Source organism: Strix aluco, chromosome 3 (genome assembly GCF_031877795.1).
Source record: "Strix aluco isolate bStrAlu1 chromosome 3, bStrAlu1.hap1, whole genome shotgun sequence".
Lineage (NCBI taxonomy): Eukaryota > Metazoa > Chordata > Aves > Strigiformes > Strigidae > Strix > Strix aluco.
In genome coordinates this window covers 60978744-61001292 of record NC_133933.1, presented here as the reverse complement: position 1 = coordinate 61001292, position 22549 = coordinate 60978744, and the positions used below count along the sequence as shown (strand labels likewise).

Sequence of the window (22549 nt, the reverse complement as noted above, 5' to 3'; positions counted from 1 at the left end):
TTCCCTGAAACTGAGATTCCAAGAGCAAATATGGAAATCTTTTAACTCCTTGTGATTCGTGTGTTATTCTTTAAGTAACCTTCTGTCATGGTTTGAATTTGGCCAGTAGTCGATCGCCACGTGGCCGGTTGTTTACTTCCCATCTCCCCCCCGTCCCCGGGTGAAATAAGGGAAGGACAGAAAAAGAAATTCATAGGTTGAATAAAAAAAATTTATAGTAACAAAAATAACGCTAACAATAGTAAGTCCAAAATGGGTAAAATGCAGCAGTGGCTCACCAAGCGGTGACCGGTGCGGAGCCCATCCCCGGCAGCGATCCAACCGCACCAGAAAATCACACCATGCTGACTTGGAAACCGAACAGGTGTGTGAGAACACCCTCCGCCTATATACTGAGCATGGTGTCACATGATATGGAATGCTCCAATGATTGATCGGGACACGGCCCTCTAGCTGTTCTGCCTCGCAGCCCAAGGAAAGTTAACCCTATCCTGGCCAAAACTAGGACACCTCCTTAGATAAAAATTTGGCTCCACCAAAATCAGTGGAAAGAACTGTCTACAGTGGAAGAACTTATGGAATAAGATCTGATTCAGCATCAGATTTAGTCCTTGTTACTAGACACAAGAGAAGTTGGTGGAGCCCTGTAGATCATGCAATAAAGGAAGATAAGGGTAGTCTTGGGGCATGGGCTTATAATGTTCACACGCTATGACAGTGTTATTGATGTTTCTGTGGGATATCTATGTACAGATTTTTGACAAAGATTTTACAATGAGTATACACTCTAATAGCTTGACTGTAACAATAGATGTTGTCTGAAAACTTTTTTCCGAATCTGAAGACAAAGGGTGTTTAAGGAAAAAAAGCTATCTATAAAGCTGTGATGCAGAACATGTTTTAAGTTTAAAATATTTCCTCAGAAGTATTTTATCTATTTCTTAGGCTATCATGGAAGAAATTGCAGGATTTGAAGATCGTTTGAACAACCTTAAGAGTAAAGGCGATTACTTGATCAATCAATGCACAGAACATCTTCAAGCAAAATTTAAGCAAAACATACAAAGCCATCTTCAGGGGACAAAGGACAGCTATTCTGCCATATGTAGCACAGCCCAAAGAGTAAGTCTTGTTTCAGAAATGTTTTTAGGCCATTTAAGAATAACACCCATTATTATTTCTAGAAGTACTTGTTTCTTTCAGTGGTGTAAAACTCCTTCTACTGTTTCCATTTAAATTGAGCCTACAGGTTACTAATATAGCACTTCATCATTAGTGTGCTACAGTTGAATCCCTTGAGGTCCAAATGTTGCCTTGTACCTTCATGTTACACTAGCTTCTGAGCAGCTGCAGCAAAGAAATTAGAACTATTCCTACTTCAAAAACTAGGGAGCAAATAGGACTTTTAGTGTCATTAGTTTGCATACATACATAACTGGTCTTAATTATGTGCTAGGAAATCCTGTCTCTCTTAGTAAAACCAGAATATATAGTTAGGAAGGGATAGCTGGGTCATTCTGTTAATCCAATTAGGAGATCAAGCCAACATAGTCAAAAAAAACCCCAAACCCCGAAAAACCCCAAACAAAACAAACCCCCAGGAAGTAGACTTCATAGTCAGTAAGATTTGTAGAGGTAGGTAAAACCTCATACTAGATCAACGGCAAAATGTTGATCAAGAATACAGAAATAAGAGACAATGCTCTTCATTTGCATCTTTATTTTTTCTTTCCAGAAGCCATGCCTTAGATATTGTCCATCTTCTCCACAAATTAGCAAGATGCAGTGAGACCTTAAGGAGCTTTCAACCCTTGGTACTTTTATGTACAAAAGGGCTAAAATAGCCACAATCTTAGTAATTTTGTTTTATCTGCAGTTTTCAAGGTGGGAGAAGAGAGTCAACAGTGGTGTTCAAAAATGCGATGACCTTACAAAATGTCTATTTTAGGTGTACCAGAGTTTGGAACATGAACTCCAGAAGCATGTTAATCATCAAGATACCCTACAACAGTGTCAAACTTGGCTGTCTACAGTGCAGTCAGAGCTAAAGCCAACTACCTGGCCACCTTTCAGCCTGGCAGATGCAGTTAAACAGGTAAAATTTTGTTCAGCACTTGAAAATGCTCAGTTATCCTTAATAAGGTGAGTTCAGGTAAGAGCTTTATGTTAATAGAAAGTAGATACTCTCTCTGACCTTCTCAGAGGGATGTGTAGCCCCATTGTTTATTCCCAGCTCCAAAAGGAATACCTTGAGTGAAAAACAATTGTAGGTGAAAAATCACCCAGGGCTTTTGCTAGCTCTGCTTAATGCTTAGAAATACATTACCTGAAAAAAGTTGGCTAGTTAGATAAACGTGCACAGATACTCCACAGATGCGTTTAGCAGAGAGGTTCTGTCTTTCTGCTTGTCCAGTTGCCCATCTGTCTACTAATGTTCCTATATGAGACCTGGTTTCATAATTCTATGGACACAGGGTTTAAAAGTTTTTCAGCCTAAGAGCATAGAACTGCCTCTAGTCCACATTAGCCATTAAGAATGGTTTTTTTGCTTCTTGATTATTCTTAGTAACTTAATGTATTTTACATTGGATTTGTACCTTGTTTTCAAATTAACTGGTATGGTACTAAAAATGCTGGAATTCAGGGCTGTCTCATCCACGATGTGGCTTAATAGAGACTTTGAAATACTACAGATGGCAGCTCCACAAGGGTGGGGGGAGGAGGGAGTGGCAGTGGGGCCAGTGGGGCAACACCTTCCCAATGACATGCTGAACTGCAGCACACAGGTGAGGAGGGCAGAGTCCCGCTGGCATCAGCCACCACCTGGTGATCACCAAGTCTGTCAGGATAAGGCCAGTCCCAGGGAGAGGCAGGAGGTCAGGGTGGCAAGGAAAGGCCAGGAGGATCAGCCAGGCACAGATGCACCTATAGTGTACCTCAGGTGAGGTCCATAGGTGGATGAGGGTCGGAGCTCACATGCAGCTCTTGAGCAAGGGGGAAGACTTCTGGATGCTTTTCCATTGGCCACATCTAGCTGGGCTGAGTTGGGGCTGGCCCTGAGCAGAGGCAACCAAACCCCAAGGAGAGGGGAATAGAGATTACAGAGCCCATTGATGCACTGAGGGCCCTGACCATCCCAGTGCTTAACTGTTCTCAGTGAGAAAAATAGTTTCCCTCATATCTAGGCAGAATTTCCATATTACAACTTGTACCTTTTCCCTCTGGTCCTTTTTCTGCTTACCTCAGCAAAGAGTTTGGTTCTGTCTTCTCAGTACTGCCCTCACCTGACCCCTACCATTTTAAGTAACAACAGACCACAATTAGCCTCTCTTCTCTGGGCTGAACAAACCCTGTTCCTTCAGGCCTGCCCAAATGCCACATACTACAGTCCCATGTCATCCCAGCCCTTTGCTGCACTTGCACCAGTTTGCCAATATCTTGTCTTTGAGGAAAGAAGGAAACTGGGCCAAATATACCAGGGACAACCTAAGAAGTGTAAGTACAGGAGAATAACCACTTCCCACAGCTTGCTTTCTGCATTCTTGCTAATACAGTAGTTTGGGGTTGCCACAAGGGCACACTGCTGTTGTGTTACAACTTTTTGTCTGCCAGGACCCACCACTGGCCCTCTGTGTTAGGTGGTCACTCGCTCCTTCTCCCTGCAACTCAGAGGTATGTTATTGCCCTGATTGTCAACATTGATGTCATAATTTCAAGTTTTCAAGTTACTCTTCCATAATTATGACAGAGCAGCTTTACCTAATAAAATAGCATATGTCTACTTTTCATCTTTTGGAAATAACAAGCTAAAGTGAAAATACTAAAATGCATTATTGTAATAAAATAAGAGATTATTTCCAGAGTCTCAGAGTTTATTTGAGGATTGTCTTCCCTCAGGTAAAACACTTCCGGGCTCTGCAGGAGCAGGCCAATACATACTTGGATCTTCTGTGCTCCATGTGTGATCTGTCAGATGCCACAGTGAAGAGTACAGCAACAGATATTCAACAAACAAAACAAACGGTACAAGATAACCACAACAACCCACTTTTAATCCTATTTAGAGCTTTAACTGCCTTGGTCTGTCCTCTTTTTAAAAGGTCATATTAGGTAATGGTTTAAAGAAATGTCTTCTTACTTTGATCTTAAATATCTTTTTTAGAAATAGTATTCTCTTTCTTTTTCTGCTTTTTTTAAAATTAAATCCACGTATTGTCATCCTGGTAGTAATACGAAGATACACGACAAAGGTTGCTAAAGGTAGTTAGGCAATGTTACAAGATGTTGGTCTAAAGCCATGCAAATAACATTCTGTGGAAGAAAACCTGATCCAAATTATTTATTTTCATAAAACACAATTCCATCTTTTCTCTGTATTTTATTAGAGATTAGACATATTTTACTGTTATTATTTATTTGACAGTAGACTGATGTTCTTATTAGGGTGTACTAATACATTACAATCATAAAAATTATGATGGTTCAATTAATAAATCAGAATGCATCTGTTTCAGTGTATGAATTTCTAGAAGTGTACTTCAATTATAAACATAAGTTATTAGAAAAGAAACATTATGAGCATTTCTGTTGTTGTGAACATAAATTAGTTTCACATACACACATCACCAAACTTCTGACACTACTTCTACCAAGAGTAAAAATCTAATAGGTATTCCACACCAGAGAAGCAAATTGTACAAAACCAAGTAATCTGTAAAAAAATGGCAGTCCAAATATTGAATAGCTGAAAAGCATCTCAAACATTAGGATAAGATTCTCCTTTTATATATAAAGCAGTGAAATATTTTTGAGAAATTGCAGACAGTACAGCACTGAGATATATTAAGCTGGTTGAGTGTCTAAACTTAAATGTGTCCTACTGCTGTATTTGGAGCAAAAGAACTCTGTGACTGTTGGTTTAAGGTGATTGATGGGCTCAGATCTGGTAAGCATTTTTCTTATTGGCATTTTACAAAAGGCATATAGGTAAAATAACCGGGCTAAGCAAATTAAATGAAAGTGTTTAATTTAAGGTTTTATTTGGTCATTGTGAAGGCATGGAGAGTACAGTTCAGCAATATTCTTGGCATTCAATAGATTAAATTACACAGTTAATTTTAATAGAATTTTAACAGAAAACTGAGAACACTTTGAAATACACACACTCATAAATACACTTGTTTCTCTCAAGGGTGAATTATAATTCTTTTTTCTTTTTCCACAGCTTTCCTTTGATAGGTCTGATTTTTATGACTTTTGAAGGTTGACTCCTTTTGCAGATAATATTAGCACCTCCAGAATCTAGTGCAGAAATGTACTTTAGTACAGTACTGTGCTCAGAAGAAGGATAGCATTTATCTTCCATTCTCCAAATAGGTACATTAAAGCATTCCTACTCCATTTCTTTTCTTCTAGATCGAGCAGCAGATAATGCACTCACAGTATTTGGCTCAAGGTTGGGAAGAGATCAAACAAATGAAGGCTGAGATCTGGATATATTTCCAGGATGCAGATCAACAACTACAGAATTTGAAAAGGAGACGGGCAGAGTTGGAGCTAAACATTGCCCAGAATATGGTACTCCAGGTTAAGGTAAGGATACTGCAGGTTAACAACAGAAGGTAAGGAAGAAGTTCATCCTGTGGCTGATACTTTTATAATTCATGTTACGTGCACATATTGCATCCAATTGCTAATATGTTCTAAGCAAGAGCAGAGAAGGCAGAGGAAAGAGTGTTTCCTTATTGATGCTACAGAGTGATACAGAATGCAGAACACTATCTTATTATTTTTCTGGCTTTGTTTTTTTTAACAGTAGACAACTTTCAGCCTACTGTTCTGATCTGCCTTTGCTTTTAGTAGGCTAATTGCTGATCACAGTGGACCTGAAGATAAGATCTGCAACATGTACTTGCTAAGTTCTTTGATTTCAATACTTCTAAATTATTTGGATCTATTGCAAAATTAGTCAGGAAACTATTCAGTGTTTCTGGACTCTGAAAACTATTGGAGAATAGGTGTAATAGAAACTCAATTTCATTTACCCTAAATAATGAGACAAATGCCTTCAGATCTTCATTCTTATTCATTACAGAAGAGAGTATTTTTATGGCCACTCTGCACACATCACAAACATCAGTTAAGTAACAACAAGAAACAGGAAAACAGATTATTTCTTTATTAAATGATTAAATGCTTGGATTTTGCGTTTCTGGTCTAGGCTTTGCTGGTATTCTTTTTCTGATATGCCAGGAGTTAGGTGAAAACTAAACAGCACTTCCTCTTCATGTCTGTTCAACACAAGTTTTTCAACAAAGTCATAGCCCTTGAAGATACCTCAACACAGTGTGGACTGAAAGCTCTTACACTAGCTATCTTTAGAGTCCAGGAAGAAGCAGGAGTCTGTATTCTTCACTAATTCAGTCAAGAACTTTGTATTATTATGAAAGGCAGGCACCTGCTGTACTGTCAGATGTGGCACAATGTGTATTTTTTTCCTCGAATTTGCCCTGGTAAAGGAAGATACCTAGCTCCATTTGAAGCAGTCACAAAGAGAAATGAAGCAGAGCTGGGCAGTAGCATATCTTATCCAGAACCCCTACCAGCAAGGTGCTGGAGCTGGGCATGTTCTTTAGTTACAGTTATTTGAACTAGAATTTGGGAAAAGATTACATTTTCACTAGACAATGTGTAAGTGTTGAAAAGTATTTGGTTAGTTTTAGTTGTCAGTATATTGTATATTCTTTTTTGGGGTCCTCTGTGACTTCTTATTTGATAAGAAATGTGTATGCAGATGGACTCTTATTTCCTGGAATTTACTCAAATAGCAATCATACCTAGATAATAATTGGCTTTGTTTCAATAATGACAGCGATAATGGTCGCTATTATAGAAGTAGGAACAAAATAAAGTATGGATGTGGGGGCTCGCCTGACTCACAGACTCTGTTTCTTATTTTTAGTCTCTAATGAAAAAATAAAAGGAAAAAATGAGCTAGAAACATAGTGGTAAAATGAATTCTCATGAGACCCAGTCTATCTTGCATGTTTTAGTGTATGGTGGAAGCTGTGCTAGTCCAGAAGCCTGGACAACAAGGTGTGACTTGATCATGATTTCTGTTTATCACTAGCACTTGGAAACTGCTCTGGTTTGCTTTCACTCTATAACCAACCTGTCCTCACCTGAGAAGATGGGAAGGAAGGTTAGGGGCAGGGAGATGGCACTTCTTCCAATTTACATCTGCACAGCATTTGCCTGGGCAGATAACTAGTCCTTACACAATTTATTTATTTCAGAGTTTTTATTTAAATTTCACATGATAATTTTGAGTAGCTGTCCCCACACTAGTTTTGACTTGTATCTTTTTCAGGAATTCAGTCAGAAGTTGCAGTCTAAGCAGTCAGCTCTTACCTCTGTGACCGAGAAGATGAACAAACTAACCCAAGGACAGGAATCACCTGAACACAAGGAAATAGGAGAACTGAGCAACCAATGGCTGGACCTCTGCCTTCAGGCACACAGTTTGCTCATACAGAGGGAGGAGGATCTGCAGAGGACAGGGGATTACCATGATCGCATGAATGTAGTTGAAGTTTTCTTGGAAAAGCTCACAAAAGAGTGGGACAACCTGGCTAGGTAAAAAAGGAGTAGCATGCACGAAGCTGACTTAGTGCATATACACTGAAAGAGCTGTTTACAGAGTGGCTCTAAGTTGAATCCACTAAAAATCCCTTTTTCCATGCTTAATTAAAAGCAAATGTCCCTTATTAATTATAGGACAATTAGTTGTATTGAAATAGAGTTTGAAGATCTTCAGTGTTTGTCTTTAAGGCAAGTACTGATTGATGCCGTCTCAGCACACAGCATTTTCTGATATTTCAAGAATTTTAACTACTTTGAACTCTTCCATTTGTGTCTACTGTGTTTCATGTGTGTTTTTCATTGTGATACTGTGTTTTACCTACTAGGTTATGACATTAAAGCTTAGTTGCTGCTGCTAAATGATTCAGCTGCTTTTTATAGCATAAACACACCAGCTGTGTGTAAAACTGTGAGAGTCTATTACTGCCGCTATCACTGTCATGGAACAAGATTCGCTTCAACCTCAGTACTTGTTGTTGTTCGTATGTCCAGTATAACTGGTATGCTCTGTAGTATTCATGTTAATTTGTATGGTCAGTAGATGAAAGGGAAAGGAATAAAAACGTTAAACTGTTTAATTAATATGCAAGACTGGTTCCTTGAAAAGAATCTGAAAACTATATAAAGATATTTATATCATATTGATTTCAGTATGTAGTGGGCTTATAATTTATCCTGACCCCTTTTAAAGTCTGTCCTGAGATAAGATCTAATAATTAATTTCTGTCCTGTCCATTTTGATAATAGATCTGATGCTGAAAGTACAAACGTGCACCTTGAAGCTTTGCAAAAATTGGCACTGGCACTCGAGGAAAGAAGATTTGCTCTGGAAGATATGAAAGATCAGAAACAGAAGATGATAGAACATCTGAATCTTGATGACAAAGAATTAGTAAAGGAGCAATATGGTCACTTCGAGCAACGCTGGACTCAGTTGGAGGACCTTGTCAAAAGGAAAATTCAAGTTTCTGTTTCAACCTTAGAAGAGCTCAGTTTGGTGCATTCCAGATTTCAGGACCTAATGGAATGGGCAGAGGAACAGCAACCTAGTATCTCAGAGGCTCTTAAACAGAGCCCTCCTCCAGATTTGGCTCAGAGTCTTCTCATGGATCATCTTACCATTTGCAGTGAGCTTGAAGCCAAACAGCTTGTTCTGAAGACGCTTGTGAAGGATGCTGACAGGGTGATGACCAACCTAGGGCTCAATGAAAGGCAGGAGCTACAAAAAGCACTTTCTGATGCACAGCACCATGTAGAATGTCTCAGCGATCTGGTTGGCCAGAGGAGAAAGCACCTCAATAAAGCACTGTCTGAAAAGACCCAGTTTCTTATGGCAGTCTTTCAGGCTACAAACCAAATTCACCAGCATGAGAAGAAGGTAATGCTTCCAGAACACATTTGTCTGTTGCCAGAAGATGTGACCAAACAGATAAGGACTTGTAAGAATGCCCAGGCTAACCTGAAAGCCTATCAAAATGAAGTCACAGGGTTGTGGGCTCAAGGAAGGGATTTAATGAAAGAAGCAACAGAACAAGAAAAGAGTGAAGTGTTAGGTAAACTGCAAGAACTACAGAATGTGTATGACACCGTTTTACACAAGTGTAACCAGAGATTGTTAGAGCTGGAGAAAAATATAGTTTCTAGGAAATATTTCAAAGAAGACTTAGATAAAGCTTGCCATTGGCTAAAACAAGCTGATATTGTCACATTCCCAGAAGTCAATGTAATGAATTCTAACTCTGAACTATACAACCAGTTGGCAAAATATCAACAGATTCTTGAGCAATCTCCAGAATATGAAAATCTGTTACTTGTGCTGCAAAGAGATGGCCAAGAAATCCTACCATCACTTAATGAAGTAGATCATTCTTATCTGGATGAAAAACTTAACATTCTCCCTCAGCAATTCGATATTGTCACTGCTCTGGCAAAAGAAAAATTATATAAGATTCAGGAAGCAATTTATGCCAGAAAAGAGTATGCCTCTTTGATTGAGTTGACAAGTAAAGCTCTGACTGAGCTAGAAGATCAGTTTATTAACATGGACAAAGCTCCAGCTACTGTTTCAGCCAAAGAAGCTGTGTCACTCCAGCAGGTGTACAGAGATCTCTTAGGTGAAGTGGTGAGCCTTGGTGCAGCAGTGGATGAACTAAACCAGAAGAAGGAGGCCTTTCGAAGCACCGGCCAGCCGTGGGAACCAGATGAGATGTTAAAACTTGTCACGCTGTATCACAAGTTGAAGAGGCAAATAGAACAGCAAATAAACCTGTTGGAAGACATGATAGAAGCATGCCAGGAGCATGAGAAAATGTGTATGCAGTTTGAGGCACAACTAGAGGCAGTGAAGAAGGAGCAGATTAAGGTAAATGAAGAAACGCTCCCAATAGAAGAAAAGTTGAAAATATATCATTCTCTGGTGGGCAGCTTGCAAGACTCGGGGAGTCTTCTGAAGCGAATAACTGAACATCTAGAAGCCCTTTCTCCTCAGCTTGACTCATCTGCATGTGAGACAACAGATCACCAAGTGCAGTCTTGGCAAGAGAAACTGAAGTCTTTGCATGCTGCCATTGGTGACACTGTGATGGAGTGTGAGAACAGACTTGTGCAAAGCATAGACTTCCAAACAGAAATCTGCCGCTCGCTCGACTGGTTGAGATGGGTGAAAACAGAACTTAATGGAACATTGAGTTTGGACCTCAAACTGCAAAGCATCCAAGAAGAAATCAGAAAGGTTCAGATACATCAGGAAGAAGTGCAGTCAAGCCTGAGAATAATGAATGCACTGAGCAATAAAGAGAAAGAGAGATATATGAAAGCAAAGGAGCTGATACCTGCTGACTTGGAAAACACTCTTGCTGAGCTGACAGAACTAGACGGTGAAGTTCAAGAAGCTATACACTTGAGACAGGTTAGTGCACCCTAAGTGTCATTAATTTCTTGCTCATGAAGCTGAAAAAGATGGCTCTCTGGCTTGATGTTTGTAATCATCATGAAAAGATTGATTTTAATAATCCTGTTGTTTTGGGTTTTTTAATGACTTAGGTTGTGGCCTGTTGCCATGGATGACTTGGGAGGGGGGAGAGGGGGAAAAGGCTTCTGTAAATGCATTTATACCTGCACGTAGAGGTGCAAACTCACTCAAAACCTTCCAGGTAGTCTCTCCGGTCCTGTATTTTAGATATAATAAAGGGGAACAAAAGCAAGCATGGACAAAATCCAGACTCACAGCAGAGGGTATTTTTGTTGCTGCTGTGAATTTTATGACTGTGACCCTCTATATAATTTTCCTTTTTATTTCAGACTACCTTGAATAAATTATATAGTCTCTGCCAAAGATACTACCAAGTGATGCAGATAGCAAATGACTGGCTTGAAGATGCTCAGGAATTTCTACGTTTAGCAAGAAATGGTCTTGATGTTGAGAATTCTGATGAAAACCTAAGGAACCACATTGAATTTTTCAGCACAGAAAGTCAGTTCGGTAATCATTTAAAGGAGTTACAGGGCCTTGTGTCTGAGATAGAGCCCTTTATCCAAGACACAGCAAGAGAGCAGCTGATGCAGAATGTAGCTGCATTGGAGGAAAAGGCCAAAGGGACAAAGCAAGAAGCCAAAGCCCAGCAAGAGCAGTTGCAGAGGTATATATTTTTTTTTTCTTTCATTTTAAGATCACCTTGATGATGAAAGAAAGTGATCACAACATTAATTGGAGTTTTGTAAAATGTTTGTGCTTTGATGCGAGAAGTGGATGTTGGAATTCAGAGCTCTTGGACTCTGGCACTAACTGACTAGATGTGCGATCCTGAGGAAGCAATTATAAAATTATATAAAGCTTAGAAAAGAACTGAGAAGAGTAGGGAGTGGCTGTCCCTTATTTCACCTGGCACAAGACCTACACAGAAACAAATGAAATTGAAGCAGACATTTTTAATTAAAAAGAAATACCTTTTTAACCAGCATAACTATCTTATTATTCCTGGAAGTTCTGGATTCCAAAAGTTTGGGTGGGTTTTAAACACAACCTAGGCAAAGTCACTGAGGAAAGGGCTATTAAATGCCCAGCTGTGTCTGTAAGGTACAGCTGAAAATCATGAGTATATGTTTCTATGTATGCTCTTTCCCGATAATCTTTCTTTTTCTTGGAAAATGCTGTGCAACCACAAAACTAAGCAGTTACATTGAAAACTAGGTGCAACATTATTCCTGATTTTCAAATGGTTTTTATTGCATTAAATTGTTTTTTCTGGAACTATATTTGTTTAAGGTGTGCTTCTGAGTGGCAGGAGTACCAGACAGCAAGACAGAAGGTTATTGAAGTGATGAATGAGGCTGAGAAAAAATTATCTGATTTCTCAGTAGCTAAAGCTGCTTCATCTCATGAAGCAGAAGAGAAATTGCTAACACATAAGGTAAGAAAATTATATGAAATCATTTTTCTTCAGTGAAAATAAATGTATGTTATGTAGGTCCCTACCTACGGCAACCTGAATTTGAGTTTTTAGATCTTTTCCTGTAGCACTTAAGTGTGTTATAGCACAGCAAGAAGTGTTTTGTGTTGTGCAGAACACACATTTTATTTGTGGGGTGATTGAGACAGATATTTTTAATTGTTTTTCAGCTTAATGTCTGTCTATATGCCTATTAGAGTAGAGAATGGGAAGGAACCAAGAAGTTCCTAAAAGCCTTAGGTGCATAAGCCCCCAAATTGTGTACCCTACAAGAAATTGAAATCAATAGAAACATCCATCTGCTTTGACTCACATGGAATACTTATACTAGGACAGGAAGGGTTGGGGTTTAATATTAACTCTTGTTTAGTCTAAGAAAAAGAAATATAACTTAAAAGAATTACTTTCTCCTCTAGTATTTAGGGTGATAATCAGTTGCCTTAATATAGGCAGTTTAGTGACACTTCAGACATCCTCTCTGGTCTCCAGGTGTGTCTCTGTAAAGGCAGGAATCTCCCCGAAGAGTAGTGTCATGTCTGCCAGCTTCCTGAGAATATCCTGATACCCTTGGACATCTAAAATGGCATTAAAGATAAACATGACATAAATGTATGCTTAAGCACCTGGATTGCTTCTTTCATTTTTATACTCTAATAGAAGTCAGTCTTTGCTATGAGAAGGGTCCTGAATACTCATTTCCATCCCTTTTGAGGGGCTAGCAAGGAAGGGAAAATCTGATTACACCAGATTGCTGCTACTTCCAGAGAGTTGCATTTTGGACCAGGTCCTTCAAGTAGCTGTAGCTGATACATTGCGTAAGAAAAATAGTGAGACCTAACCACCTCACTCAGCATCGAGTAGTACCTACATACTCTTTGTCTGCAGGAGATGGAAGTGGCTCATCTGCCTGCAAGTGTGTTGAATAGTTATGTATTGTATTATAATAAGAGGAAAACGGTGCTTATTTTTTGCTTTTCAGACTCTTGTGTCTGTAGTGAATTCTTTCCATGAGAAGATCACAGCTCTAGAAGAAAAGGCTTTACAGCTGGAGAAAGTCAGCAATGATGCCAGTAAGGCAACTATAAGTAGATCCATGACAACAGTTTGGCAGCGCTGGACACGGCTTCGCAATGTAGCCCAAGAACAAGAGAAAATTTTGGAAGATGCAGTGCAAGAATGGAAAGACTTTAATGATAAGGTAACTTCTGATCTTGGTAAATCTTCCTTTGTTAACTGTACATATTTTTTCACTCATTATACTGCCTTATTAATCATCTTATGGTAGAGAAAACTTATGGCAGGAATACAGTGATTTTCCTCAGGTCATAGAAAAAAACAGCTGTGGAAAACCTAGGTTTAGAACCACTGCCTCCAAGGTTTGCACTGTTCTTCTGTATGCATACATGTATAGTAAATACAGAGTTGTTTTGGTTTCTGATGGTTCTTCAGAATCTTCTCCTCTGTTTTTCCTGTCCCCAGATGGTCTATTCTAGATGAAGTCAAGCTCTTTTTTTTCCTTTTTTTTTTCCTCCCTGAAGAGTATGAGGTTGCTATTTCTAAGTTTATGCAGTGATATTATTGCCTGTCACAGCTCATTGATCATGTGTCTGTTTTCTTTCTTATAGCCTACCTGACTTTTTATCTGTCATTGTCTGTTATTTTATGCTCAGATTGCAGGTTCTCTGGGAATGTGGATAATCTTTTTGTTAAATATATGACTTGTGCCAAATACCGGTCTGCCCTGGAGTAGAGCTGTAGGCCCTATGGCCATAAAGATAATAAATGTTAAAAATTATGAGAAGCCACTCATCACTTGACAAAATAATCCCTTAAGAAGTCCTAGTCCACCGTGAAGAGCTAGGGCTAGCTAGCTAGATCTAGCACATTAGAGCATAGATTTATATCTGCTAGAGAGACTGCTGCACAAGCCCTGTACCACAGCTGTTTTACAGCATCTAAATGTACAGCACTGGGTTTAGCACCTTTTGGTATCAGTTGTATTAGCTTCTTTTTAATTTCATTACTGCCAAGACTGCATCTCTTTCCATAGATTCAGAAAGCCACCATAGCAATAGATCAGCTACAAGGTCGCTTACCAGAAAGCTCTGTAGAAAAAGCATCCAAGACAGAGCTCCTGGAACTCCTGGATTACCACAGCAGTTTCCTTCTGGAGGTGGAGCATCAGCTGTCATCTTTGGGCCTGCTCAAACAGCATGTCGTCAGCATGCTTCAGGATGTGGAAATAAAGCCTCTGTCTCAGGAGGAACTACCAGTCATGCAAGAAATCAAAGCAATGCAAGATCGATGCCACAAGTAAGGCAATATTTTAAAAGATTCAGTAGACAAATGGTACCTCACAATTCATTAATAAGAGTTCACGTATCATTTTTGTTATCATTAACAATTACCATGCCTAAAATAAGTATCGGTTATTATATTTAAAATAAGCAGTTTAATTTTAAAATATCTTTAATTAATTTTGAAATACATTTTTACCAATATTCTTTGTTTCCATCAGCAGGAGTATGCACTTTAGAATATGTACTACTTGCCTTGCATTATAATAGTAACTTATGTAAGAGCTGTATAAACTACTTTAAAGTTATAACTGATTTTAAACACTTCCATTGCATGTCACCATTAACAGTGACCTTTTAATCTTTTTGTATCCTAAGTTTGGATTAGTTTATCACTTTGTTTCCCCTGTTGGAAGCACCTAGGTACCAGAAGTAGATATCCCATGAAATTTACAGAGGAATTTAGTGCATATGCAAACAAAATATAGCTTAACATTTTACCCTGTGGTTATATAAATGTTTATCTAAATCTAAAATGTTTCCCTGTCATGTATAAAACAGGGAGTTTTATGGCTAAGTTTGAGGACTCATATTCACCTCGTAACTTGACTAAGATGCCATTAACTGGATCTCCACAGTGGGAGGAGGAAGAGAGAGACAGAATGAAAAAACTGTAAACCCTGCACTTAGCCTGTGCAAAGTTCATTGTGTGCATGCGTAACTGACTAGAGTATAATAGCAATCTCTGTAGGAAATGTGTAGATATTAGCACTTTTATAATTCCATTCTTCTCTTAGAATTGGTTTCTAAGAAATAGGGTCTGTCATGACCTCATGCTCATGTAAATAAGACATGATTCAGCTATGAAAGGTTATACAAACATAGATCAAATATGGGCATATCAAAGATCCATGCCATGTACATAAGAGCTACAAGTAGTCCTGTAGATCCTTCACAGAGCTGTCATCTGAAAAAGACTATTTTTTACAGGAGATCAAAGTTCTTGAGGAAAGTGCAGAAATTGTCTTTGGAAGAGTCAAGCTAGGTCCCTGGATCAAATACAGTGTTCAGATATTTGATCCATGCCTTGGCCTAGGTATTCTGCCAATGCAAATCCCATCAATAAGGACGGAATTTAGCTCACTTTATTTTAGATTATAGATATCTGAACTGGTTAATTCTCACTCTCTAATCAATGAAGAGAAATAGATCTAAAATGCAGTTTTTCTGACCTATTTTAGAAGTTTCTTTTAGAATGATGATGAATCATCATAAATCATGCTCTAGAATTGCCTGCTTCCTCCACTGGCAATGAGGGCAGCCTGTGGTGATGAGCTCGGATGTAGGTGTCTGTATTGTAAACATTTGCATTTCTTCAAAAGAATTGTGCACTCAATGTCAAAATACATAAAACTGCTAATTAAAAGGAATGAACTGAAGAATGAACATGAGAAATTTTAGTGTGCTGCTTTAGTAGTCTGTTGCAACACTGCTCTGCTTTTTATTAGTCTGGCTGTGAGGCTATCAATCATTATCTTCATTAATTTTTTGACAAAGCAGTGATTTTAGACATTACTTAATTCTTAAAAAATAGTTATTCTTTCTTTGCTTCTGAAGTATGCAACAGAAAGTGAAAAAAGGTGTGAAGATGGTGAAACAGGAGCTGAAGGAGCGTGAGGAGGTTGAAGGAGAGATTAATATTGTGAAGTCCTGGATCCAGGAAACAAAAGAATATTTATTAAGCCCTGATGTAGAAGTGGATACTCAACTTCAAGAGTTGCAGGTATATCAAATTTGTCAATTTCTGAATTACAATATTTATCTTCATTGTAATCTACTAGTGAGTGTTAATAGTTCAAAACCACTATGCATTCAAATTAGACAATATTCATTAGTTTTTAAGTAAGCTGCTAGACAAATTCATAAAGCATGAAGTACCTGATGGGCTGTAATACCTTATTTTAAAGATATTTAAGATATATTTAAGTATTTGCATTTATGCAATTTTGCATACTAGCATATTGTTTAGTGATTTTTCTCCTCTCATCTAAACTATGGGGGAACTATAGAATGTGAATGGACAGAATGTGACATTTCTATATTGGCAGTTTGGGGTGGGGCGGTAAACAACAAAATAAAAGAAACTCATTTCACTGGAGGTGCTGAAAACTTGACATTTTCTATATACATGTGGTCACATAGGAACAGAGAACTGGACAATCATAAATGAGAATCCAGGGAATCCCAAAATAAAATTCTTTTTAATGAACTAATTAAGAATATGAAAGCAATTAGCTTTGTTGCAAGCTGCATGCAATATCTGCATTTGCAAAGTTTACACAGACATCTTTTTCCCATTGTTCTTAATACTATTTTTTCTATCATTAGTCTCTCCTTGGTGAAGTAACTACTCATCGCCAGGCTGTTGAAAAAATGGCTGAGCAACAACAGAATAAGTACTTGGGGCTTTATACCATTTTGCCTTCTGAACTCTCTCTTCATTTAGCAGAAGTTGGGCTGGCCCTTGTAACTGTACAGGATCAGGTAAAGCATAGTAGAAAAATGCATTACAGATCTATAGCCCTTCTTTAGACTTTATAACTTAGTGAAATACAGTATCCAAGTGTGATCAAACTATGACAACATAGAGTAGTTTTATTACCTTCTTCCTTTAAATTAAACTAAGTTAAATGAAAGTTAATCTTCTTTCAGGAGGAGATTTCTGGTTACTGAACTTAATTCCTATTGTTGACAGATTCAAACCAAAGAAAGAGAAACTCAGCAGATCAAAACACTGAATCAAGAGTTTGGTCAGAAAATCCAGGGGATAGCAAATGAACTAAATGCCATTCTTTCCAAACTGAAAAAGAAAACAAATGATATAGGACAAGCTAAACTTGAACAAAAGGTAAGACAAGGCTTGCCTCATTTGGTTACACCATAAATTCTTCTGATTTGGGACAGTCACTTCATACCAAAGTTGTATTTATGAAGACTTGCATGACACATTATTTAATGTAATTCAACAGAAGAATGGACAGAAATAAGGGTTGACTAATGAAATTTTAAAATTATATTCTTTTCAAACTAGCCCATACAGGGACTTGAGTGAGTAACAGAACTTGGAGGACGTAATTGAGAGTAAAAGCAAGTCAGATGGACAAAGTTATGCTGTTCCCTCTAATGAGTATGACTGCAATCTGGGAAAGCCCAAGAGGGTCCCAAACTGCTCCTTGTCCATCTGTACTGAGAAGACCATTCTTTACAGTACACCTTTACTTGCGATAAATAGAATTTTACTTAGCTAGTAGTCCATCTCATATCATTTGGTGCAATAATGAGGTGAAGTACTACTGGTGCGGTTAAGGGTAATGCAAAGGATTCTTGGTTCTTTTTGTAGGTTTTCTTAATCTTAGGTATGTACCACACTTAGAAAAGCTCATCTGTATTGAGGTGTAATGGTCAAGTTAGGATTATCATATGAGAGTGTGGGATTTTGGGGGGAGGAGAGGTGGGGGAAGGCTTGGTTGAGGGTGGGGGTTTTTTTTGTTGTCTGGCTTGGTTTTTTAACTAGTCAAAGATAAACTTGACCAAGTTACTGTCTGAAAATATGCATAACATACCAAAGAGGAAAAGATTTGGCATGTTTGGTATGTAAAAAATGGCCTGTTTATTTTCATGAGTTGCTCTCAGTATGCTCGAAACCATTTGCTTTGCAGGAGGTGTCACTGAAATATATGCCTTTAAATTTGGTGTAACTTCTTGATTCCAGTAACTAAGCAGAAAGCCAGTGAATTGTGCTTTCCTGTGTTGCATAGATGAAAACTGTCACTGGAGATTTAGTAAAGTTCCCTCAATTGCATTTATGTCAATGCTCAGCTGATACTCCTGAGATTGGGTTGGCCTTGATTACAGCAGTAGTTATTTTTATATTAACATTGGAACTGACTGTGAAGAATAAAATAAAAATCAGTTTTAAATCCAAGTGACTGGTCCTTCCTTTGCTTTTAAACAGCATATAAATTCTGCATGGTTTCTATAGTAGAGACATTTATTTATGCCTGCCTGAAATATGTGTGTCTCCTTATTTAGATGAGTAGTTCATCATCTGTCTTTGTCTACATGTAGACAGTTATGTCACTAAGTTCATGGAATAATAATTATCATAACAGTTGATCATAACTTACACTCTAAGGTGTGTTTGCCAGGACAGCCCTAACCTGAAGAGTTTAAAGTAACTTCTTGAAGCACCTGTAGCTAGAGCAGTGTTCTGAATCAATTTTTGTCTGATGATTACAATTTAAATTTCTAAAAATAATTGGAAAGGGGCTAGAGTGTTTGATGAGACTTATGTTATTTGTATGAATTGTTAACACCTTAGGTATAAGAACCAAATTAAAAAAAACCCAATATTCCCTCCCCAAAAAACTAGCTCATAAGTATGTTATCAGTCTGTGAGAAACATGGAAAACCTTTTAGGTTTCCTTTTAGAACTTTTCAGAAACTTTGTAACTATGATAAGAAAAACTAATTTTAAAATCTGTTTCTATTGAAACAGTCTAGCATGATCCAGACTGCTCCTGTGTCAAGATCAAGCTATGAAAATGCAAGATTCAAATGAAAACGAAAGTTTTTGTAATGTGTTAATGAGCAATTACATATTTCTGAGTTTGTAAGGGTATATTTTAAGACAGCAACAAAATGAAACCCCTTTCCAATAAGTAAAAATCCTTGTCATGGCAATGTGTGCTGACTATTCATTTCAAAAACGAACACAGAAAGATGGCCAAGAACAGTTAATGTCACTCTGAAGTGACTCAGTCTTTTGCTATGGTAGGGAAAACAGTTATCCATTTCAGCCAGGAAGTCAGAGAAGAAAGAGTAATGGCACACATTTAAGAGATGACCAAACATCCTGCTGTTCTGCCTTCCTGCTTAGACAAGCGTTGTTGGTTTCCAGCCAGAATAAAAAAGGCACAAACTATGGACACTTTGGACAGGGTATAAAGATTGCAAGTTGGACTAGAAATAATCAATCAGAAGGCTAACACTTCCTGGATCACTGATTTTCTTGTTTTTCTGTCTAGATCCTCGGTGAAGAGTTGGACAGCTGCAATATAAAGCTGTTGGAATTAGATGCATCAGTCCAGGACTTTGCAGAGCAGAACGTACCGCTGGCTAAGCAGCTGGCTAACAGGATAGGGAAACTCACTGCACTGCACCAACAGACCATACGGCAGGCTGAGTACAGAGCAGCCAAGCTCAGTCAGGTATGATCTTAAATCCTTTCTGCTGTTTCCTTTCCCAAGGAGAAGGAACACGCAAACTTCTCAGTTATTTTCCTGTAGTTATGCAAGAATGAGCATTCCTGGGCATATCTGCCTATTACTAGTCAGGGCTTGCATCACACCTCAAAGAGAGACATAGACAGGTCAGATCAGGAGGATGTAATTCTGTGATGCTGCTTTAACATCTTCTTCCATGAATCATCTGCTGCTTGGTTCCTCTGGTACCCTGAAAAGATTATAGACCTTCTCACAAACAGTAGCATACCAGGAAATAGTATCTCATTGTAATTTTCAGGGCCTCTGTCTTACCATTTACCTATGCTTGCAGCATTACCAAAAAAAAAAAAAAAAATTGTTTTGCTCCAGTCACAACCTACAGAGGGTGAATATAATTTGTAGATTCAATAGAAAAGGCTAGATACAATGGCCCTGTTAGTGCATAATGTATATGCAACGTTTCAGCATTCATAAAGATGCTTCCCCTGCATTTCAAAGTCCCTGAAACTCTCTTATGTATTTTTTTGCTAGTTGTTGTTATCTAAAAAAAGTCTAGCTAAAAGCAAAGAAATGGGTTTTCTGTGGTTCTGCCATCAATACCCTTATAAATTATGAGTTCTCCTTTCTGCATAAAGAAGCTTCTGTAGGCCTTGAAAAAGATAACTTTTTAATGACATTCCTTTCAGTTTCCTCTAAAATTTTTTTTTAAAGAGAGATAGAAAATTACTGTCAAAGTAAGAGTTCGGTCAACGGTAGTTGGTGAAGGGATTTAACCATTAGGATATTTTTGTTCAGCACCAAGAAATCCACTTCCAATCATAAAAAATAATAGGTAAGGCAAACTGCATGCAAATACAGTTCAGTCACCTAGGATTTGATCCATCCTTTGTACAGGACAAATGCATGAAAATCAGTGAAATTATTCCTGCTAAGTGAGAAGAAAATTGGAACTAAAGAGTACTTTGCTAAATAGAAATCAGATGAATCAGAAAGCAGAGTTTTTGTCCTGTATTTTGAAATAAGTGCAACGTTTATCTTTTTGGAAATATGACAGACTGAGTGGAAAAAAGCAGGTTTTAAAAAAAGGCAATTTGGGATTAACATGGAAAGAGACAAAGAAAAATAAGAAATTATACGAAGGAGGCTTGCAATGAGCCACAAACTGAGCAAGAAGGTATTTTGGAACTTGTGTGAGGCTGAAATAGATTCAGGAAGTGTACCCTCTAGGGATATATTTGAGCATCAGTGCACTCTTCCAGTGTGACCTACATTCTTATAGTGCCTGAAATAGATATCCTTGTTACTGGAAGCAGACCTATTTTAACTCCATAAATACAGAACTAATTAAATTTTATTCAACAGTATGGAAAAGTTGTTAAAACTATTCCCAAGTTAAAAACAATAAATGAAATAAAATCATTCTTATCATTCTCTAAGAACTGTACAGAAGTATATTTTAGGCTTAAGCGGATTTTTCTTTTATATCCAGGCTGCTTCACATTTGGAAGAATACAATGAGATGCTGGAGTTCATATTGAAATGGATTGAGAAAGCAAATATCCTAGTGCACGGTAGTATAACATGGAATTCTTCCTCTCAGCTTCGTGATCAGTTTAAAGCCTACCAGGTGATTATATGAGCTATGAAATTCAAAGGCCAGTGTATAGAAGATGTTATTTTCTAAGCAGTGAAGTTTTATTTCCTACACCTTTTTTGCCTTCTTTTCTTGAAGAAAAGTCTTAGAATGCTAGGTTTCTTTGACTGTTCCCCGAAGTCTTAAAAACTAATTTGATTTGGACAATTGTTTTGAAGACTAAAATTAAGATGTGTTGTTGAATAAAACTACATGATTCAAAGTTGATCTCCCAAGCGCATTGACTTCTCAGTAGCTTTTGATGGAATAGTGTGTCGATACACTGTGATTCTATCACACTGAGTACCTCATTGCAGCTAATATTCCTCTAAAATTTTAGTTCACCAAACATGATTTTCAGTTTGGGTATTTTATTTTTCTTTCTCCTTTACACTACATTGGCATAGCTTTTGTTCTCATCTGATGAATTTGATGGTAAACATTTTCAGACTGATACCAAATGGATGAGCTTCTTCCAGGTGCTTTGTGAACTTCTCACATCAGTGTGATTTGCTGTCCTTCTGACAGTGCCATTTGTTGTGTGGAATGTGTAAGTGTGGATCAGTGGAGCAGTTTGATAAGGTTCAAGCTTGCCCAGTGTTACATGGCCACATGAAACAAATCAAAGTATCATAAGCTGTCACGTCTCACTAATGCCAAAATAAAACTGCATCAATTATGTTTTTTATATATACATTAGTTAATTGTCAGCTGCATTCGCTCACATCAGGTCAATGTAGTATGTCATGGTTTCTTATTCTGAATATGAACCTCCAGGCAATTTATTCTGAGGATAGCTGGGAGATAGCATTTCTGGTTTGTTTTTGCTATGGCTTTTCCCCTGCTCCAAAAGTTGATGAGGAGATACGCTTAACCAATGCCATCCCACAGAACACTTTGGTAGCCGTTTCTTAGGCAGCATTAATGACTACTGCCCTGCTATAACACTGTACCCAAGTGCTTTCTGCTGCTTCCTATTAGGTACATCAGACTTCCAGAGCAAACCTATCCATTGCGTATATTATATTTTTACAGGTAAGGGTTATAGCAAAACACTAGGATTAATGTGTGGGTAAGTACAACTGCTGAAGCTTCATTACTTACTCTTTTGTTTCCCAGTCTTCATAAGCTGAAACACTTCAGCATACACTCAGAATTAAGCATATTGCCTAGGCCTTACAGGAAAACAGTAGAACTTAATCATCAGTTTACAGATTACAGATGTGTACAAATTGAGATATGTTT

General features: G+C 37.9%; 1 protein-coding gene across 16 annotated transcripts in view; it reads left to right on the top strand.

The window, feature by feature from the left end:
- Positions 1 to 22549, top strand: part of SYNE1 (spectrin repeat containing nuclear envelope protein 1) — a 322087-nt gene that overhangs the window by 183246 nt on the left and 116292 nt on the right. For all 16 annotated transcript variants that reach the window (XM_074818773.1, XM_074818787.1, XM_074818786.1 and 13 more), the window contains 15 exons: positions 946 to 1122; positions 1949 to 2095; positions 3898 to 4023; positions 5416 to 5592; positions 7370 to 7635; positions 8389 to 10549; positions 10942 to 11279; positions 11906 to 12050; positions 13069 to 13287; positions 14140 to 14402; positions 16004 to 16169; positions 16775 to 16930; positions 17142 to 17294; positions 19474 to 19656; positions 21161 to 21298. In XM_074818773.1, the coding sequence (XP_074674874.1) occupies positions 946 to 1122; positions 1949 to 2095; positions 3898 to 4023; positions 5416 to 5592; positions 7370 to 7635; positions 8389 to 10549; positions 10942 to 11279; positions 11906 to 12050; positions 13069 to 13287; positions 14140 to 14402; positions 16004 to 16169; positions 16775 to 16930; positions 17142 to 17294; positions 19474 to 19656; positions 21161 to 21298 (4815 nt within the window). The remainder of the gene's footprint in view (positions 1 to 945; positions 1123 to 1948; positions 2096 to 3897; positions 4024 to 5415; positions 5593 to 7369; positions 7636 to 8388; positions 10550 to 10941; positions 11280 to 11905; positions 12051 to 13068; positions 13288 to 14139; positions 14403 to 16003; positions 16170 to 16774; positions 16931 to 17141; positions 17295 to 19473; positions 19657 to 21160; positions 21299 to 22549) is intronic.